The sequence below is a fragment of the Mustela erminea genome, chromosome 10 (genome assembly GCF_009829155.1).
Source record: "Mustela erminea isolate mMusErm1 chromosome 10, mMusErm1.Pri, whole genome shotgun sequence".
Taxonomy (NCBI): Eukaryota; Metazoa; Chordata; class Mammalia; order Carnivora; family Mustelidae; genus Mustela; species Mustela erminea.
Genome location: NC_045623.1, coordinates 56,853,839 through 56,868,588, shown reverse-complemented (window position 1 = coordinate 56,868,588; position 14,750 = coordinate 56,853,839). Strand labels below are relative to the sequence as shown.

General features: G+C 37.9%; 1 protein-coding gene across 2 annotated transcripts in view; it reads left to right on the top strand.

Annotated features, from left to right (window-relative positions):
- RAVER2 (ribonucleoprotein, PTB binding 2) overlaps positions 1–14,750 on the top strand; it is a 90,180-nt gene that overhangs the window by 27,755 nt on the left and 47,675 nt on the right. For both annotated transcript variants that reach the window (XM_032302460.1, XM_032302459.1), the window contains exons 4-5: positions 2,457–2,648; positions 11,817–11,943. In XM_032302460.1, the coding sequence (XP_032158351.1) occupies positions 2,457–2,648; positions 11,817–11,943 (319 nt within the window). The remainder of the gene's footprint in view (positions 1–2,456; positions 2,649–11,816; positions 11,944–14,750) is intronic.

Below are 14,750 nucleotides of genomic sequence, written 5' to 3'. Positions count from 1 at the left end.
TATAGTATAAATATATAAACTACAAATATTATAGTTTTATATATATAAATGTAAAATTTATGTGTGTATATATATACACACACACACATATATACACACACACAACCACATATATATACACCTATATATTATTATAATGTATTATATATCATGTTTATATAAATATATACATTTATTGTATAATGTATAATACAGATTATATATAACTAAATAACTATATAAACTGTATAACTCTAATTATATAAACAATAGATTAATGCTACCATCTTTTTCTTACATTTCTACCCCTCCAATCCCAATATATACATCAAAGAAACCATCTAGGAGCATCATAAAGTTAGAAAATTTTGTGGCAGATCTTATATCCAATCTTTTCCCAGTTATTGAAAGGTGATAGATGTTGATATCTAATCCATATCCTTTTCTTGGATACTAAAATTATTCAGTGGTATTCTGTGGTCAAAGAAAATTCTTTGTAGTGGAGGCCTTTGAAACAAACGCGAGGAGAAAACCCATTTATCACAACTTGTATTTCAATTATGTATCCCAGAGTTGGAAGGTACATGACAGGTTCTCTAATCTAGGTTGCCAGTGGTAGAAAAATGTTTGTTATATTATTTATGAGTGACCATTTAGCTTCTATTGAATGTTCCAAGATAATGGGAAATTAACTAGATCAGAAGTCAGACCATTCCATATTTGAATGGCTTTCCTTCTGAACTGAAATATTCCTCTCTAAAACTACTGATGCTGTGAACTTAGATGAGTTTGTCTTTTGAAAGAATTAAAATGGTATTATAATTTATATGGCATGAAAGCTATCATAATGAACCAGGAATAATAGTAAATGTTTCAAAAGTTCTCAAAGGATCAATAAAACAAATTTATGATGCCTTTATCAGTGGATCTATGAAATTCAGGCTCTTTTGCCTGGTAGGTTGACATAGATTGTACTGAAGACAGTCTTTTATCTTGTGATCATGAGACACCAAAGACTGATGGCTTTTACAAATCTGATTGTAATATCTGGCTTGGATTACAAGAGGAATGGGGTTGTAGGAGAAATGTTTGGAAGAGGCAGATGTTTTACCTTTCTATCATGTAGTTGGAAAAGTTTTGTGGAAGAAAAGACATTTGAGGACAGTTTTAAAAGGAAGAAGAATGTGAAGGGAAAAATAGAAATTTGTTCTAACAATACAAGAAAGTGAAGTTTCTGAAATAAGATAGAAACTAAAAAAGACTGAAATTATTTAATTGTAATATTAACTTAGGAGACATGAAATCCAAACATGTGTTGAGGCCTACCATGCTGAATTTTATCACATTTACCACTTTATCACATGAATGTGTTTAAGATAAATCAGACATATTCAGAACTTCAAAACTTTTTAGTGTCTTATTCTTATTTTTGCTCTTTGTACCAGTCTTTACAGATCCAAGACTTTAGTATCTTCCTTTACACTCTTACAGGTGGGTGACTGGAAACAAATCAAGCTCAGCATTGCAGGAGTTCATTTAGGGCACATTCAGAAATAAAACTTGTGTGTTGCATATGGCATTTTAACAAACCCTGGGGCAGTTTTCCCAAATAAACTTTGATTTGGAATACTTGACCGACCAAATTCCTGAGATCTGCTTAAAAATTATTGAATTAAAAGTTGAATATGGTTCCTTCTACTTTTCTTCTCTTAATATAAACTTTAATTTACATAGCTATGTGGTCAAATAATTGTTTAGTATCTTTCATTGTCCACATATCTGGTAAATTCAAAGAAGGTTTCAGTTACTGAGTCTCCATATTTCTATGTCTAAATTATCAGTTCTACATCTTTCTTAAAATAGAGGGAATATTATCATTTGAGCATTGACTTTTTTTTTTAAGATTTTATTTATTTATTTGGCACAGAGAGATCTCAAGTAGGCAGAGAAGCAGGTAAAGAGAGAGGAGGAAGCAGGCTCCCTGCCGAGCAGAGAGCCCGATGCAGGACTCGATCCCAGGACCCTGAGATCATGACCTGAGCCGAAGGCAGAGGGTTAACCCACTGAGCCACCCAGGGGCCCCTTGAGCATTGACTTTTAAAATAAATTAGAAAATCAAAGAATTAAAAAACTTGACAGAATCTTGTTTATCATCCTATCTTCAGCAAGGACCATATCTAAGCAACTAATGAACTTTTATTTTTATTTATTTGTTTATTTACTCATTTAAAAAGTAATCTCTATGCCCAACTTGGGGCTCAAACTCATGACTCCAAGATCAAGAGTCTCATGCTCTCCTAACTGAGCCAGTCAGGCCTCCCACAACTAAGAAACTTCATTTTGAGAGAAAGAATATATTACTTTCACCAGCATCATGCTCTGATACACTTGTTTTTGAATTTGAAAATTATATACTGAAAATAAATATTTCTAAATGAATATTAGAGTTCTCCTCTTAACAAAATGTATTAAATCAGCTTGCACAGGATGAAGGTAGTTATGTTGGTGGCTTTGCAGTGGTTGAATATAACACTGCGGAGCACGCCGAAGAGGTTCAACAAGTAGCGGATGGCATGACCATCAAGGGAAGCAAAGTCCAAGTTTCCTTCTGTGCTCCGGGAGCGCCAGGGCGAAGTACGTTAGCAGCATTGATAGCAGCTCAACGTGTGGTAAGTCTAGCGTTCTTTACTAGGATCTAGAAACATTCGCGTACTGTTTTAGTCTCTCCAAACCAGTCGGCCATTCACTGGACCCTCATCATATTTCCATTACACAAAGATATGCTTCCTTTGAAAAAAACTGTCTAAACAGTATCTCTGTCACGTCAAGGTGGAAGTCATTGCAAAAGAAGAAATTGCTTTTGGTAACGTTTATCCAAATAAATATTTTTGGAAGGAACATTCTGTTCTACATTTTGAGTGTCAAGTCTGTTTTTTCAAAGCGTTCATAAGTATCCGTCGTGCAAATACAGGAAGGCGTGTGCTTTGCTTTTGCTCACAGGGCCCATTGTTACTACCTCTCTATTGTTAACTGTGGGCTGCTTCTCTGGGCCTCTCTCTCTGTGAAAGTTCGTGCGGATAGTGACTAATCCTCCTTCAGTGTTGACTCGAGGCACTTAGCATAGTAAATACTTGTTGACCGAACTAAGGAAGGAATACACTTTTGAGGGATGAGGGAAGAAGGCTTCATGATGGAGGGGACATTTGAGTGTGACATTAAAGTCTGATTTTGCATTGTACTGTTGGGAGTGGAGGATAGGGTAGCCAGATAAATAGAGATTTTGCATGAGACATTATATGGAAAAAATTCTTGCTTTATCTGAAACCCCAGTTTAAGTGGCCATTGTGTATTTTCACTTGCTAAATCTCGCAAATGTAAGGCAATCGAGTGAGTTGAACAAAAGCTTTGAAGCTGGAGAATGAGGCGAATTTGCATGCTTCCAGAGTGGTGAGGTGGAGGTGGAGCAGTGTAGGAAGGGGTGCCTGGTGAGACGGGGGGGGGGGGGGGGGGGGGGGGGTGCTCCTGAAGTATATAAACAAGACAGTGATGGGATCAGAGGTAAGCCATCAAGACATTAGTCTGAAAGTGGTTTGTAGGTGAACTGAGGAGGGAGGAAAACAGAGGAGATTGCTCTTGGTCTCACATCTCTTGCCCTTCTCTTCCTGTTCTTTAATCTCACCTCTGGTCCTGGATCCCGCCTCTTTTCTTTTGTAGTTTGTCCTTCCCTCTTTGGTTCTGTCATTCTCCTGTCCCAGCTTGTGTACGTCACAACTTCAGCTCTTCTTTGACTGTCAGCGTTGTGTCTCTGCTTAAATGGCCTCTGCTCGACCAGACTGACTGCGTTTAGAATTCTGAATCCATCCAGTGACGTATTTCTGCACCAGGGCACTGTGTCCTCTTGAAGAGAAACACCTATGCGGCTTGGTGCTCCTTCCCGTGTGTAATAAATGTTAATGGCTGCTCCCCAGCAAAACTCGAGCTCCTCGCCTCTCATCCGCTGCTCGTTTCCACTTTCTACAGCCACCATCTCAAACCTTCACTGTGTTTCTCCCTTTGTCCTTTCTTTCAGCTGATCATGGCTCCTCATGTTTAGAAATACAAAGGCCATATGCTGGGTCATTCATTCACCTCTTCTCATGCTGCCCCAGCAAATGCATCCCATTTAAAGAAAAAAAAAAAATAAGATTATTTGAGAGGGAGAGTGTGAATGTGCATGGAGGTGGGTGGGGGGAGGAGCAGAGGAGGAGAGAGAGAGAGGAGCTCAAGCAGACCTGAGCGGAGCACGGAGCCCATGTGGGGCTCCATCTCAGAACCCTGAGATTGTGACCCGAGCTGAAACCAAGAGTCGGATCCTTAATCTACCGTGCCACCCAGGTGCCCCCTGTCCCTGTTTTTTACTTCCTTTTCTCTTTAGTAGCATTCATTCCACAAATACGTACTGGGCACCTACTACATGCTCGGCACTGCGAGAGACGTTTATGATTCATCAGTGAACAAAATGGACAAAGATCCCTGCTTTCTTGGAGGAAGAGCTGTGCCTCATCCTGCCAGTGCTGGGGCTCATGACCACGTCTGCCATCTCCAAGGACCTTGATCCTCACCTTCCTACTTCCTGTCATTGGGTGCTCCACTAGCTCCATCCCTCCTGCTTGTAGACACGCTCAGATCCTTCCCTTTAAAAATGATCTCTACACAGTGGTCTTTCTATTACTCTTCCTTCACCTCTGGAGCTTCTGGAATAATTAGGCTCCATGTGCTGTCCTCATTTCTTCATTTCTGTCTCCACCAGATCCACCATAGTTTCTGCCTCTGCTATTCACTTGAAACTGTTCTCGTTAAGATTCATAGACATTTCTCAGTATTGAGGTTGAATAGGCGCTATTCAATCTTTTATCGCTTGGTCTCTTGAAAAGTCTCCACTCTAGATTTCTACCCCACCATTCTTTTTCTGCCTAACTACTCCTTCCCCTTCCTTTTCCTTAATGGCTGGTATCAGTACATGTGTGCATTTGGTTTTTCTCACTTTCTTGTGTGCTCTAGCAAGCCCCGGTTACCGCCGATCAAGAATGACTTGCAAGCGCCTCTTTTTTAACCCATTCACCCTCAGCACAAAATCTGTGCTTCCACGTGATTATTAAGCATTCCATCTCCGTGTTATATAAGTAGTTAGGTTATGAAAGTAGTTCAGTTTCAACATTTCCAAAAGAAAACTGTCTTTTCTCTGGATCTTGCTTTTCTGTGTTCTGACCTGGACTTGCTGGGTATACAGGTCTGAATCCATCCAATTGCCTACTTTGCACCAGGGCGCTCTGTTCCCTTGGAGAAGAACACACACCTGGGTGGCTTGATGCCACTACACCTGTGTGACACACATGTATAATTCTGTGTTGTGCATATGGCACCCATTCACCCAAACTAAAATTATCTGAACCAACAACTCTGTTAATCATGATGGGTCTTCCCACCTGCTCCCCAAATCTAGATGTTGAAAATATTAGCAAATCCATTCAACTGCACATCCTAACATCTCTTCAATCCTTGAGGCTTGTCAACATCTTTGTTTACTCAGGATCTCCTCTTTTCTCATCTAGATGATAAAAATAATCACCTGTGTAGTCACTACTATAACTCATCTTCTGTAGGGCCTTCAGAGTGATCTTTTCCATCCTCAAGTTAGATCGTGTCATTCACTTGCTTAATATTCTTTAATGCCTGCATAAGTTCAGGTTTCTTTGCACGGCGTGCTGGGCCCTTCGTGATTGAATGTCAGTGACAATGAGAAATCTTAAATGCTTCTTGATAAAAAGTAAGGCATTTGCATTACTTGGATTCTCGTATGTAGTTTTTTATCAAGTTTTCTGGGATATAAAAACAATCATAAATAGGTACTGAAACTTATCAAAATATTTCTTTAACTATTGAGATAATCATGTGATTTCTTCCTAAATTCATTCATGTGCTGAATCACTCTGATTTCCTAACCTTAAACCATCCTTCTGTTAGAAGCTCTAATTGGTAACATTTTTCCAATACATTGTTTGATTTGACTGGATAATATTTTGTTATATGCTCATGTTGTCATAAGTGAAAAATGCTGAAGCCATCATTTATTTTGGAATCAAGGGTGACTTATTTTGGAATCTATCAGTGACTTCATTAAATGATTTAACTATTTTTTTTTCTCATTCTCCCCCTTTTCTTTCTATTTCATGAATCAACTCACATAAAATAGGGCTTTCCTGTTGTTTGAAAGTTTGAAAAGTCTCATCCATGAAATCATGTAGACCTAGTCCTGGAGCCCCATATAGAGGGAAATCATTGGTTACTGATTACATTCCTTCTACAGATATTTAGATATTTTAGTTTCATTTTTTAAAAAAAGATTTTATTTATTTATTTGACAGAGAGAGATCACAAGTAGGTAGAGAGGCAGGCAGAGAGAGAGGGAAGCAGGCTCCCTGCTGAGCAGAGAGCCCGACGTGGGACTTGATCCCAGGACCCTGAGATCATGACCTGAGCCGAAGGCAGCAGCTTAACCCACTGAGCCACCCAGGTGCCTCTAGTTTCATTTTTTTTTTTTTTTTTTTTTTTTTTAGAGAGAGAGAGAGATCACAAGTAGGCAGAGAGGCAGGCAGAGAGAGAGGAAGGCAAGCAGGCTCCCTGCTGAGCAGAGAGCCCGATGTGGGACTCGATCCCAGGACCCTGAGATCATGACCTGCACCGAAGGCAGCGGCTTAACCCACTGAACCACCCAGGTGCCCCCCCTAGTTTCATTTTTAAATTTATTTTTCTTTCTATAGCATACTGGCATTTCATTATATTCTATAGATTCATCCACTTTGTCTACATTTTCAAATTTATTGGCACATAGTCATTTATAATATTATTTTAAAAATTTGTTCTGATCCATGCTCCTGAAGTCCTGGAATCGAACCCTGCCTTAGGCTCCCTGCTCAGGTGGGAGCCTGCCTCTTTCTCTCCCTCTACTCTTCCCTCTACTCTCACGCTCTCTCAAATAAATAAATAAAATCTTAAAAAAAAATCAAATTGTTCTGTTTACTGTTCTCATTTGTATTGTATATTTATTTGCATTTTCTTTTTTCTCTTTCATCAGTTTTTTTTTGTTTTAGAGAGAGAATGAGAACGCACACGAATGGGGGTGTTGCAGAGAAGGAGAGGAAGAGAGAGAATCTCCAGCAGTTTCCACACTGAGCACAGATCCTGAAGCAGGGCTTCATTGATCTCATGACCCCGAGATCATGACCTAAGCCAAAATCAGGAGTTGACACTTAACTGTTTGATCTACATAGGTACCCCTTCTTTGATCAGTCTTAGAAAAGATTTCCCTGTTTTGTCTTTTCAAAAAAACAGGTTTTCTATCTTTTCCTTATTTCTGCCTTTCTTTTTAAATTTTAATTCCAGTATGGATTACATATGGTGTACGTTTCAGGTGTACAATATAGTGATTCAGCAGTTCTATACCTTACTCAGGGCTCCTTAAGTGGACTCTTAATCCCCTTCATCTATTTCACCCATCCCCCACCAACCTCCCCTCTGGAAATCATCTGTTTGTTCTCTATGGTGAAGAGTCTGTTTCTTAGTTTGTCCCTTTTTGTTGTTGTCGTTAGTTTCATAAACTCCACATGAGAATGAAATCATAGGGTATTTGTCTTTCTCTGATCTATTTCACTTACCAATTACACCCTTTAGATCCATTCATGTTGTTGCAAATGGCAGGATGTAAGTCTTTTTTTTTTTGGCTGAGTAATATTCCTATGTATGTGTATGTATGTATCTCACTTTTTCTTTATCCATTTATCTATCGGTGGACATTGGGGCTGCAGCCCTATCCGGGCTATTGTAAATAATGCTTTACTAAACATAGGGGTGTATGTATTTTTTCAAATTACTGTTTTTGTATTCTTTGAGTAAATAACCCAGTAGAGGAATTACTGGATCGTATTACTGGATCGTATGGCAATACTATTTTTAATTTCTTGAGGAGCCTCCCTACTGTTTCCCACAGTGTCTATCCTTATCTTTATAATATCCTTGTTTTCTTCTTTAGGGTTACTCTTTCTCCTTTGTCTTTATTGATATTAATTCTTAGCACCTTTGTTTTCAATCTATATTATTTGTATTTTCTGATTAATTTATTTAAATCAAGTTTCTTTTTAACTGTTATACTTACGTATCCTGAATTTTATTTTATTTTGGCTTTTTAAGTTTTTCTTTTAATCCTAGTTAACATATAGTGTTATATTAATTTCGGGTGTACAATAGAGTGATTCAACAACTATACAACATGTCATAAATTTTAAATTATAAATGTTTCAAATTGTTTTATGATTTCCTTTTAAACTTAAAGCTTAATTACTTTTGTTTCCATTTTTCAGTTTATTCCACTGAGGAATTTCAAGAAACTGTTCTTCTGACATAGATTTGTAATTTATTGCATTGTGGTCAGAGAATCTAATCCCTAATGTTGATTTGGCTGCATTTTGTTGTCGAATGGTTACTTTCTGTGAAAGTGCTATGTAGGCTCAAAAACAATCCAAACTCTCTGTTTGTGGGTTACAAGGTTAAATGTGCATATATGTATGTATAAATATTAGTTTGAGACTATTGATTGTGACTCAGATCTTCCATATCTTTGCTTATTTTTTAATTGGATCTTTCAGTGTCTGAGAGGAATGTATTAGAAGTTATCATGTATAATTGTTGGATTTTCTTTTTCTCATTCTATTAGTTGTTTCTCCATAGACAGATAGATAGGTATAGGTATTATTATTAGGTATTTGTTTGTAGTCCTATTGATTACCCCTCTGTGTTTTTCTGATGTTATAGTTGCTACTTGAACTTTATTTTCATTTATATTTGCCATCCCTTCATTGCCAATCTTTCTGTCATTTTAGGTATGTGTCTTATAGCTAACATGTCGCTCTAAAACATTTTAGAAAATCTGTTTTTAATTGGTACTTAAACTGTTTAAATATGTAGTTATTATTTTCTTATATCATGTTTTCTTTTAACTATACTTTTAAAAAATATTTTCATTTCCCATCAAACATTGGATAAATAAGAATTTTCTTTGAGTCTGGGTTGTCCTGGGGAGCAGGTGGAAGTAGGTAAGCATCTCTGGGACAGGAAAAAGGAAACCCCTCAGACAGCAAACCCAAATGTGCCTTCCTTAATGTCACCCCCATAAAAGTGAAAATTAAATGGAATTCTGCATTTTCCATGTGAGGACAACAGTTTGAGAACTAAACTGGTTGAGTGCATACCCCCATTGCAGCAGCAATGTGCTTGATAGCTAAAGGCCAACAAAGGAGAGGTTGTAACGACTGATGGTTGGGTTCTCCCCTGGTCCATTTCATTCGAATTCTTCTCTAGAAAGGCAGGGAGCTGTGTCTTGCACATCTTGGTATTCCTCCCTGGCATCAGTCATACTCATTTACACTAGATAATAAATGTTTGTTAAATGAGGTTTTTAAATTATCTGAGGCCCCTACGATCAGGAAGTGAAGAGTTGAGATTTTGTGGATGAGGGGGAAAAAAAATCCATAGAAAGAGAATTACTTAAAAAAAAATTTCTTCTACACATTTGAAAATAATATGTTTTGACTTTATCCTATCGGTGGTGATCGCCCCTACTTTATTTATACACCTAGATTTATCAGTATCCCTTTCTTCCCACTTACTCAATCTTATCTCCATCCTACTTCCTCCTTCCTTACCCCACCTACCACCATACTGGTGTCCACATTTTAACTTTAGGATTGCCTGAAGTATTTTTTCCCCCATGGTACTGGATTTTGTGTGCAAGAATGAAATGAGCTATGCAATTGCATATCTTTATTTGCACATATCATGTAATATTGCATTTACTGTATCTCACTGTCTCATTTTCAGAGAAGGTATTAATGTAAAAATTTTTGAGAATTTGTGTAGTTGGAAGTATTTTTATTTTTCACATATTTAAATAATAGCTGGATATAAAAATATTAAAAATAGAGATTCAAAGTTCTTCCTTTGGCATTTTGAAAATACTAATTTGTTGCCTTCTCAAATCCAATGTTGATGCTTTGAGGGAGAAGATTGTATTATTCATTTCTGTTTCCTTGGAAATACATTCTTTCTCACTGGAAGCTTCTAGCTGTTTCTCTTTGGCTTTGATGTTCTTAAGTTTCAAACCCCAAAATGTGACTATGTGTGTTTTTCCTTATATATCATCTTTGGAACACCGTAACCACTTTCATTCCATGTTCTTTAATTTTTCTTCCCATAATGAGAAATTCTCAGCCATTATTTCTTCAAAGCCCCCCTTCTTTTTTCTTCTCTTTCAGGGGCTCCTATTTTATACAGGTTGACAGGTCCAGCCTCTCCATTGCCTTGCTTTTTCTCTTTCGTGTTTCTTATTTCCATGTTTTGTTTGGTTTATTTGCATTTTCCACTTCTTTATCCTTTGCCTTGTCTTCAGAGAGCTTTCTTTGATCTTTCAAGTCTCTGTTTTTCAGCCACACATAATCTACTATTGATCTATTCAAGCACAGGATAGAGGTTAAGACTGATGCTCTGCATGAGTTTCTTCAGTTTCCTTGTTTATAGAATGGTGATAATAGTACCAGTCCTGTAGAGTTGTTTTGAAGGACTACGTGATACAATCCACATAAAGTGTGTAGAACGATGCCAAGTATGTGGTGAGGGCAGCTTTTTTTCTTTTTTTAACGTTTATGTTTTTCATACCCAGTATTTCTAATTAGTTATTCTTTGTAGCTGCTTGTCCTTGATTCCCATTACTAATAAAAAATTTTTAAGGGTGATCTATTATGCCTATTGCTATGTGGTGTTCTTATTATTTCCTATCCATTAATTCTGGCTCATCTCTTTGAGGTGATTTGGTTTGTTACATTTAATGGCTACATTCTCCAGATGTCTAGCTGTGTTCTGTGAATAGGTATTTCCCTGGGAAGGTTTCGGCTTCCTCGAATGTTAGTGTTTAGAGGTTGGGCAGGGGAGAGCAGAAGCATGTTCATTTTAGCTAGGGTTTAGCAAATTCAGATCAGAGGAGAACCCAGGGCCAAGAACCTCTCCTTTACTATCTGTCCTTGACCACAGCCCTTTTCCCACCCAACCAGGCAATGGCTGCACCTTGGAGAAACTTAATTGAGTGGTTCTGTGACATTCCCTGGATTGATGCTGGGGGTTTCTTTCCTTGTGCTGGCCAGAAAAGCCCTCATTACAGTTGCACAAGACAAAAGCCCTTCCCCAAACTGGCGTAGACCCAGACTCCCTCATACTCCCTGTGGAAGTCTCTACCTCCATGTCTAGACCTCCCCTCCTTCTCTCTTCAGAGAGTTCTCACAGATTTTGTGTCCGAGTCTTAGATATGTCACCCTCTCCCTCTCAGGTTCACAGTATCTCGGTTTAGAGAGGGATCCCACTCATATTGTCGGTTTTCCAATTTTTCATGACTAGAAGTTTATGGTATATTATAACTGTATATTAATGTTCTCATCTATCAGGTTGGTTTTTGAAACTGAAAGCAATTTCATATATTGTATTGTGTGATGAGATTTATCTTACTAAATTATCAGTCCTGTTAAAGCCAAATTGTATTTCACAGAGACATTTTGTGAAGATTTCAGTATATGCTGTATAATAGAATATCTTAACATTATAATTAGGAATTGTAGAATATATACAGAAATGTATCATGTTAAGCAATTTGCATTTATCATTAAAGATGAGTGAGAACTTCTGGAAGAAAGCCTTTACAATCTCATCTTTTGTCCTTTTCCTTGTTCTGATGTTTTCTATTTCTGTATTTATTGAAGATGCACAGTAATCAAAAAGGCTTACTTCCAGAGCCAAATCCTGTACAAATTATGAAAAGTTTAAACAATCCTGCCATGTTACAAGTTCTTCTACAGCCCCAGCTCTGTGGGCGAGCTGTTAAACCAGGTAAGCACACGGGTACAGATTAAATATAGAATGTTGGCATGAAGTCAGCTTGTGCTGTTTTGCGTGAAAAACACATTTAAATGAGTCCAAAAATATTTTTCTAGGACTTGTCAGTGAATTTTAATTAATGATCTGAGCTGATATGTTTTCCCTATTTTTGGTAGATACAATCTGCTTATGTGTTTCCTAATTTCCTTTTAGTAAATGTTAAATATTAAAACCAGCTTAGCTCCTAGTTGACAGGAATTTAGAGACCAGATAATTCACACATTTTTGTTGTTATGGATTCTACCAACAAAGGATATGATACTTTTGCATGTAATATTTTTAGCAGAATCACTTTGTTCAAATGTCTTAAAGGTATGTTTCCTCTTCCCTTGTAACTCTTCTGTTGGAAAATTGTTGTACTCTGTAGAAAATGACAAATATTATGGAAGTGTTATCCTATTGGTATATGCTAAATACCTACCTATTTAGTATTCTGGTAAGAGCCCAGCTTTTGAAATGCACAACTCTATATACAGAAAATGTATATTTTAGCATTAGGAAGAAGTGGATTTTTATATTCAGTACTAAAGTTTAGAATAAAAAATGTTTCAGTATACTTATTGTTTCAACCCCAGCTGGTCTAACACGGACTGGTGGACTGCAATTTGGTTCTAGCACTAACTACCCAGGGTTAGCAGAGACCCCACAAGTTAAGGACTTAGCCCCCCACAGGTCTGCTCCTGATTCACACACCAGCTACAAGCTCAAGGGGTCCCCAGACCACCTGTATTTCTGACCAGCTTGCCACAGATTTGGGGGCTCAGCTTTAATGATTTGCTAGAACAACTCGTAGAACCTAGGAGAACACCAGACTGATGATTACAGTTTTATTGTAAAGAACACAACTCAGAAATGGCCAAGTGAAGATACTCTTACAGCTAGGTCTAGGAGGGCCCTGAATGCAGAGATTTTACACTCTTTTCCCATGGAATCAGAGCACATTACCCTCCCCGCCCATCTGTGTATTCACCAACCAGGGATCTCCATGGAATTAAATTTGGCATTGTTGGAGTTGCATTATGTAGCCTTGGTTGGCTGTTACGGAACTGAACCTCCAGTTTCCTTCCTCTTCCTGGAGGTCAGGAGGGCCAGCTGATACCACGTGACCCAATGCCCCAGCCCCCTAATCACAGGGTTGGTATTTCTGGCATTGACCAGCCCCTGTAAGGGTCCACCTCCAGTGACCTCATTAGCATAACAAAGACATACCCATCACTCAGAAAATTCAAAAGATTTAGAATTTTCCTTCCAGACACCAGAGACAAAGACCAGTTAAAATTTTTTATTATACAATAATATTCATAGTATGTATATCCTATAATCATCAATTATTTGTGTCTAAGAAGAGCATTAAAGGTTTTCTGGCTCAGCCTATTACATACTCAGATATCTTTTCTACAGTTTTAATGGTAGAGAGAGATGTTTTTATGTCTTGACCTCTCAAAGCACAAGAAGCTCATTATTTCCCAAGGCAGCCTATTCCCTAGTTGGACGAATTTAATAACTAGGTTTATTTTTTATATTAGATGGTAAACCCTATAATTTTAGTGACTTATTCTGTGCTTCTTCCTCTGAAGATCCACAGCATAAGTCCATTGCTTCTTCTATAAGAAAAGACTTCTAATAATATCTGAAGACCACTATCATGAAAACTTAGTCATTTTTTTGGTTTCCCAGTCTTCTATTCTCCAGGTCAGTGGTCTTTTTGAAATCTATTTTTTGACTATGCAGCGCTATCAGTAAATTTTTTTTATAGATTCTATTTATTTATTTGACAGACAGAAATCACAAGTAGGAGGAGAGGCAGGCAGAGAGAGAGGGGGAAGCAGGCTCCCTGCTGAACAGAGTCCAATGTGGGGCTCAATCCCAGGACTCTGGGATCATGACCTGAGCCAAAGGCAGAGGCGTTAACCCACTGAGCCACCCAGGTGCCCCACTATCAGTAAATTTTGAGCAAAGCTCCAGTGTATACACTATATTTATCAGTTATATGTCACTTACATAAATGTACCTTGTTAACCCTTACATTAAGAAATGATAAAGCTAATGTCTTTATTTAAAGATGAAAGTAAATATGAACAAGAGTTTTAGCATTTTTTTCCTACATCTCATAGACTTCTTTGGAGATTACAGTTCTATATCTGACTTTCCATAACATATCCTAAGAAATGCTCTCTAGTTTCCCCAACTAGTTGTCATCTTGGAGATATTAGCCTCAGTTTTCTGGGTTGTCCAGCAATATGGTGTACACAGACACAAACATATCCTGGGAATGGGTTTTGATCAGCACAGAATGGGGTGAGATTTCCTTCTTAAGATCATTATATTTATGTTAATGCAGTCCAAGATTGTATTAGTGTTTGAAGGAAATACAGCATGCTCTTGGGTCTTTCGGCAAGTATTGGACACACCTTTGGACTCTCGGCTCTCTTCAGTAATTCCTCTCCCGTATTGTATTTTTGTCTTTTCTTATTGGGTAAGAATATATATTCTCTACTCTGCCTTTCTACTCAGATTGATATGCGGCCATAGAGATCATGCCTATTTTAGTGCAAGTTTCACAGTTGTTTTTTGTAAAGATTTTACTATTAGAGAGAGGGAAAAAGAGAGGATGAGTGGGGTGAGGGGCAGAGGGAGAAGCAGACACCCCACTGAGCAGGGAGCCTGTTGTAGGGCTTGATCCCAGACTCTGGGATCATGACTGGAACCAAAGGCAGATGCTTAACCGACTGAGTCCCCCCAGACGCCCCTAGTTTCAC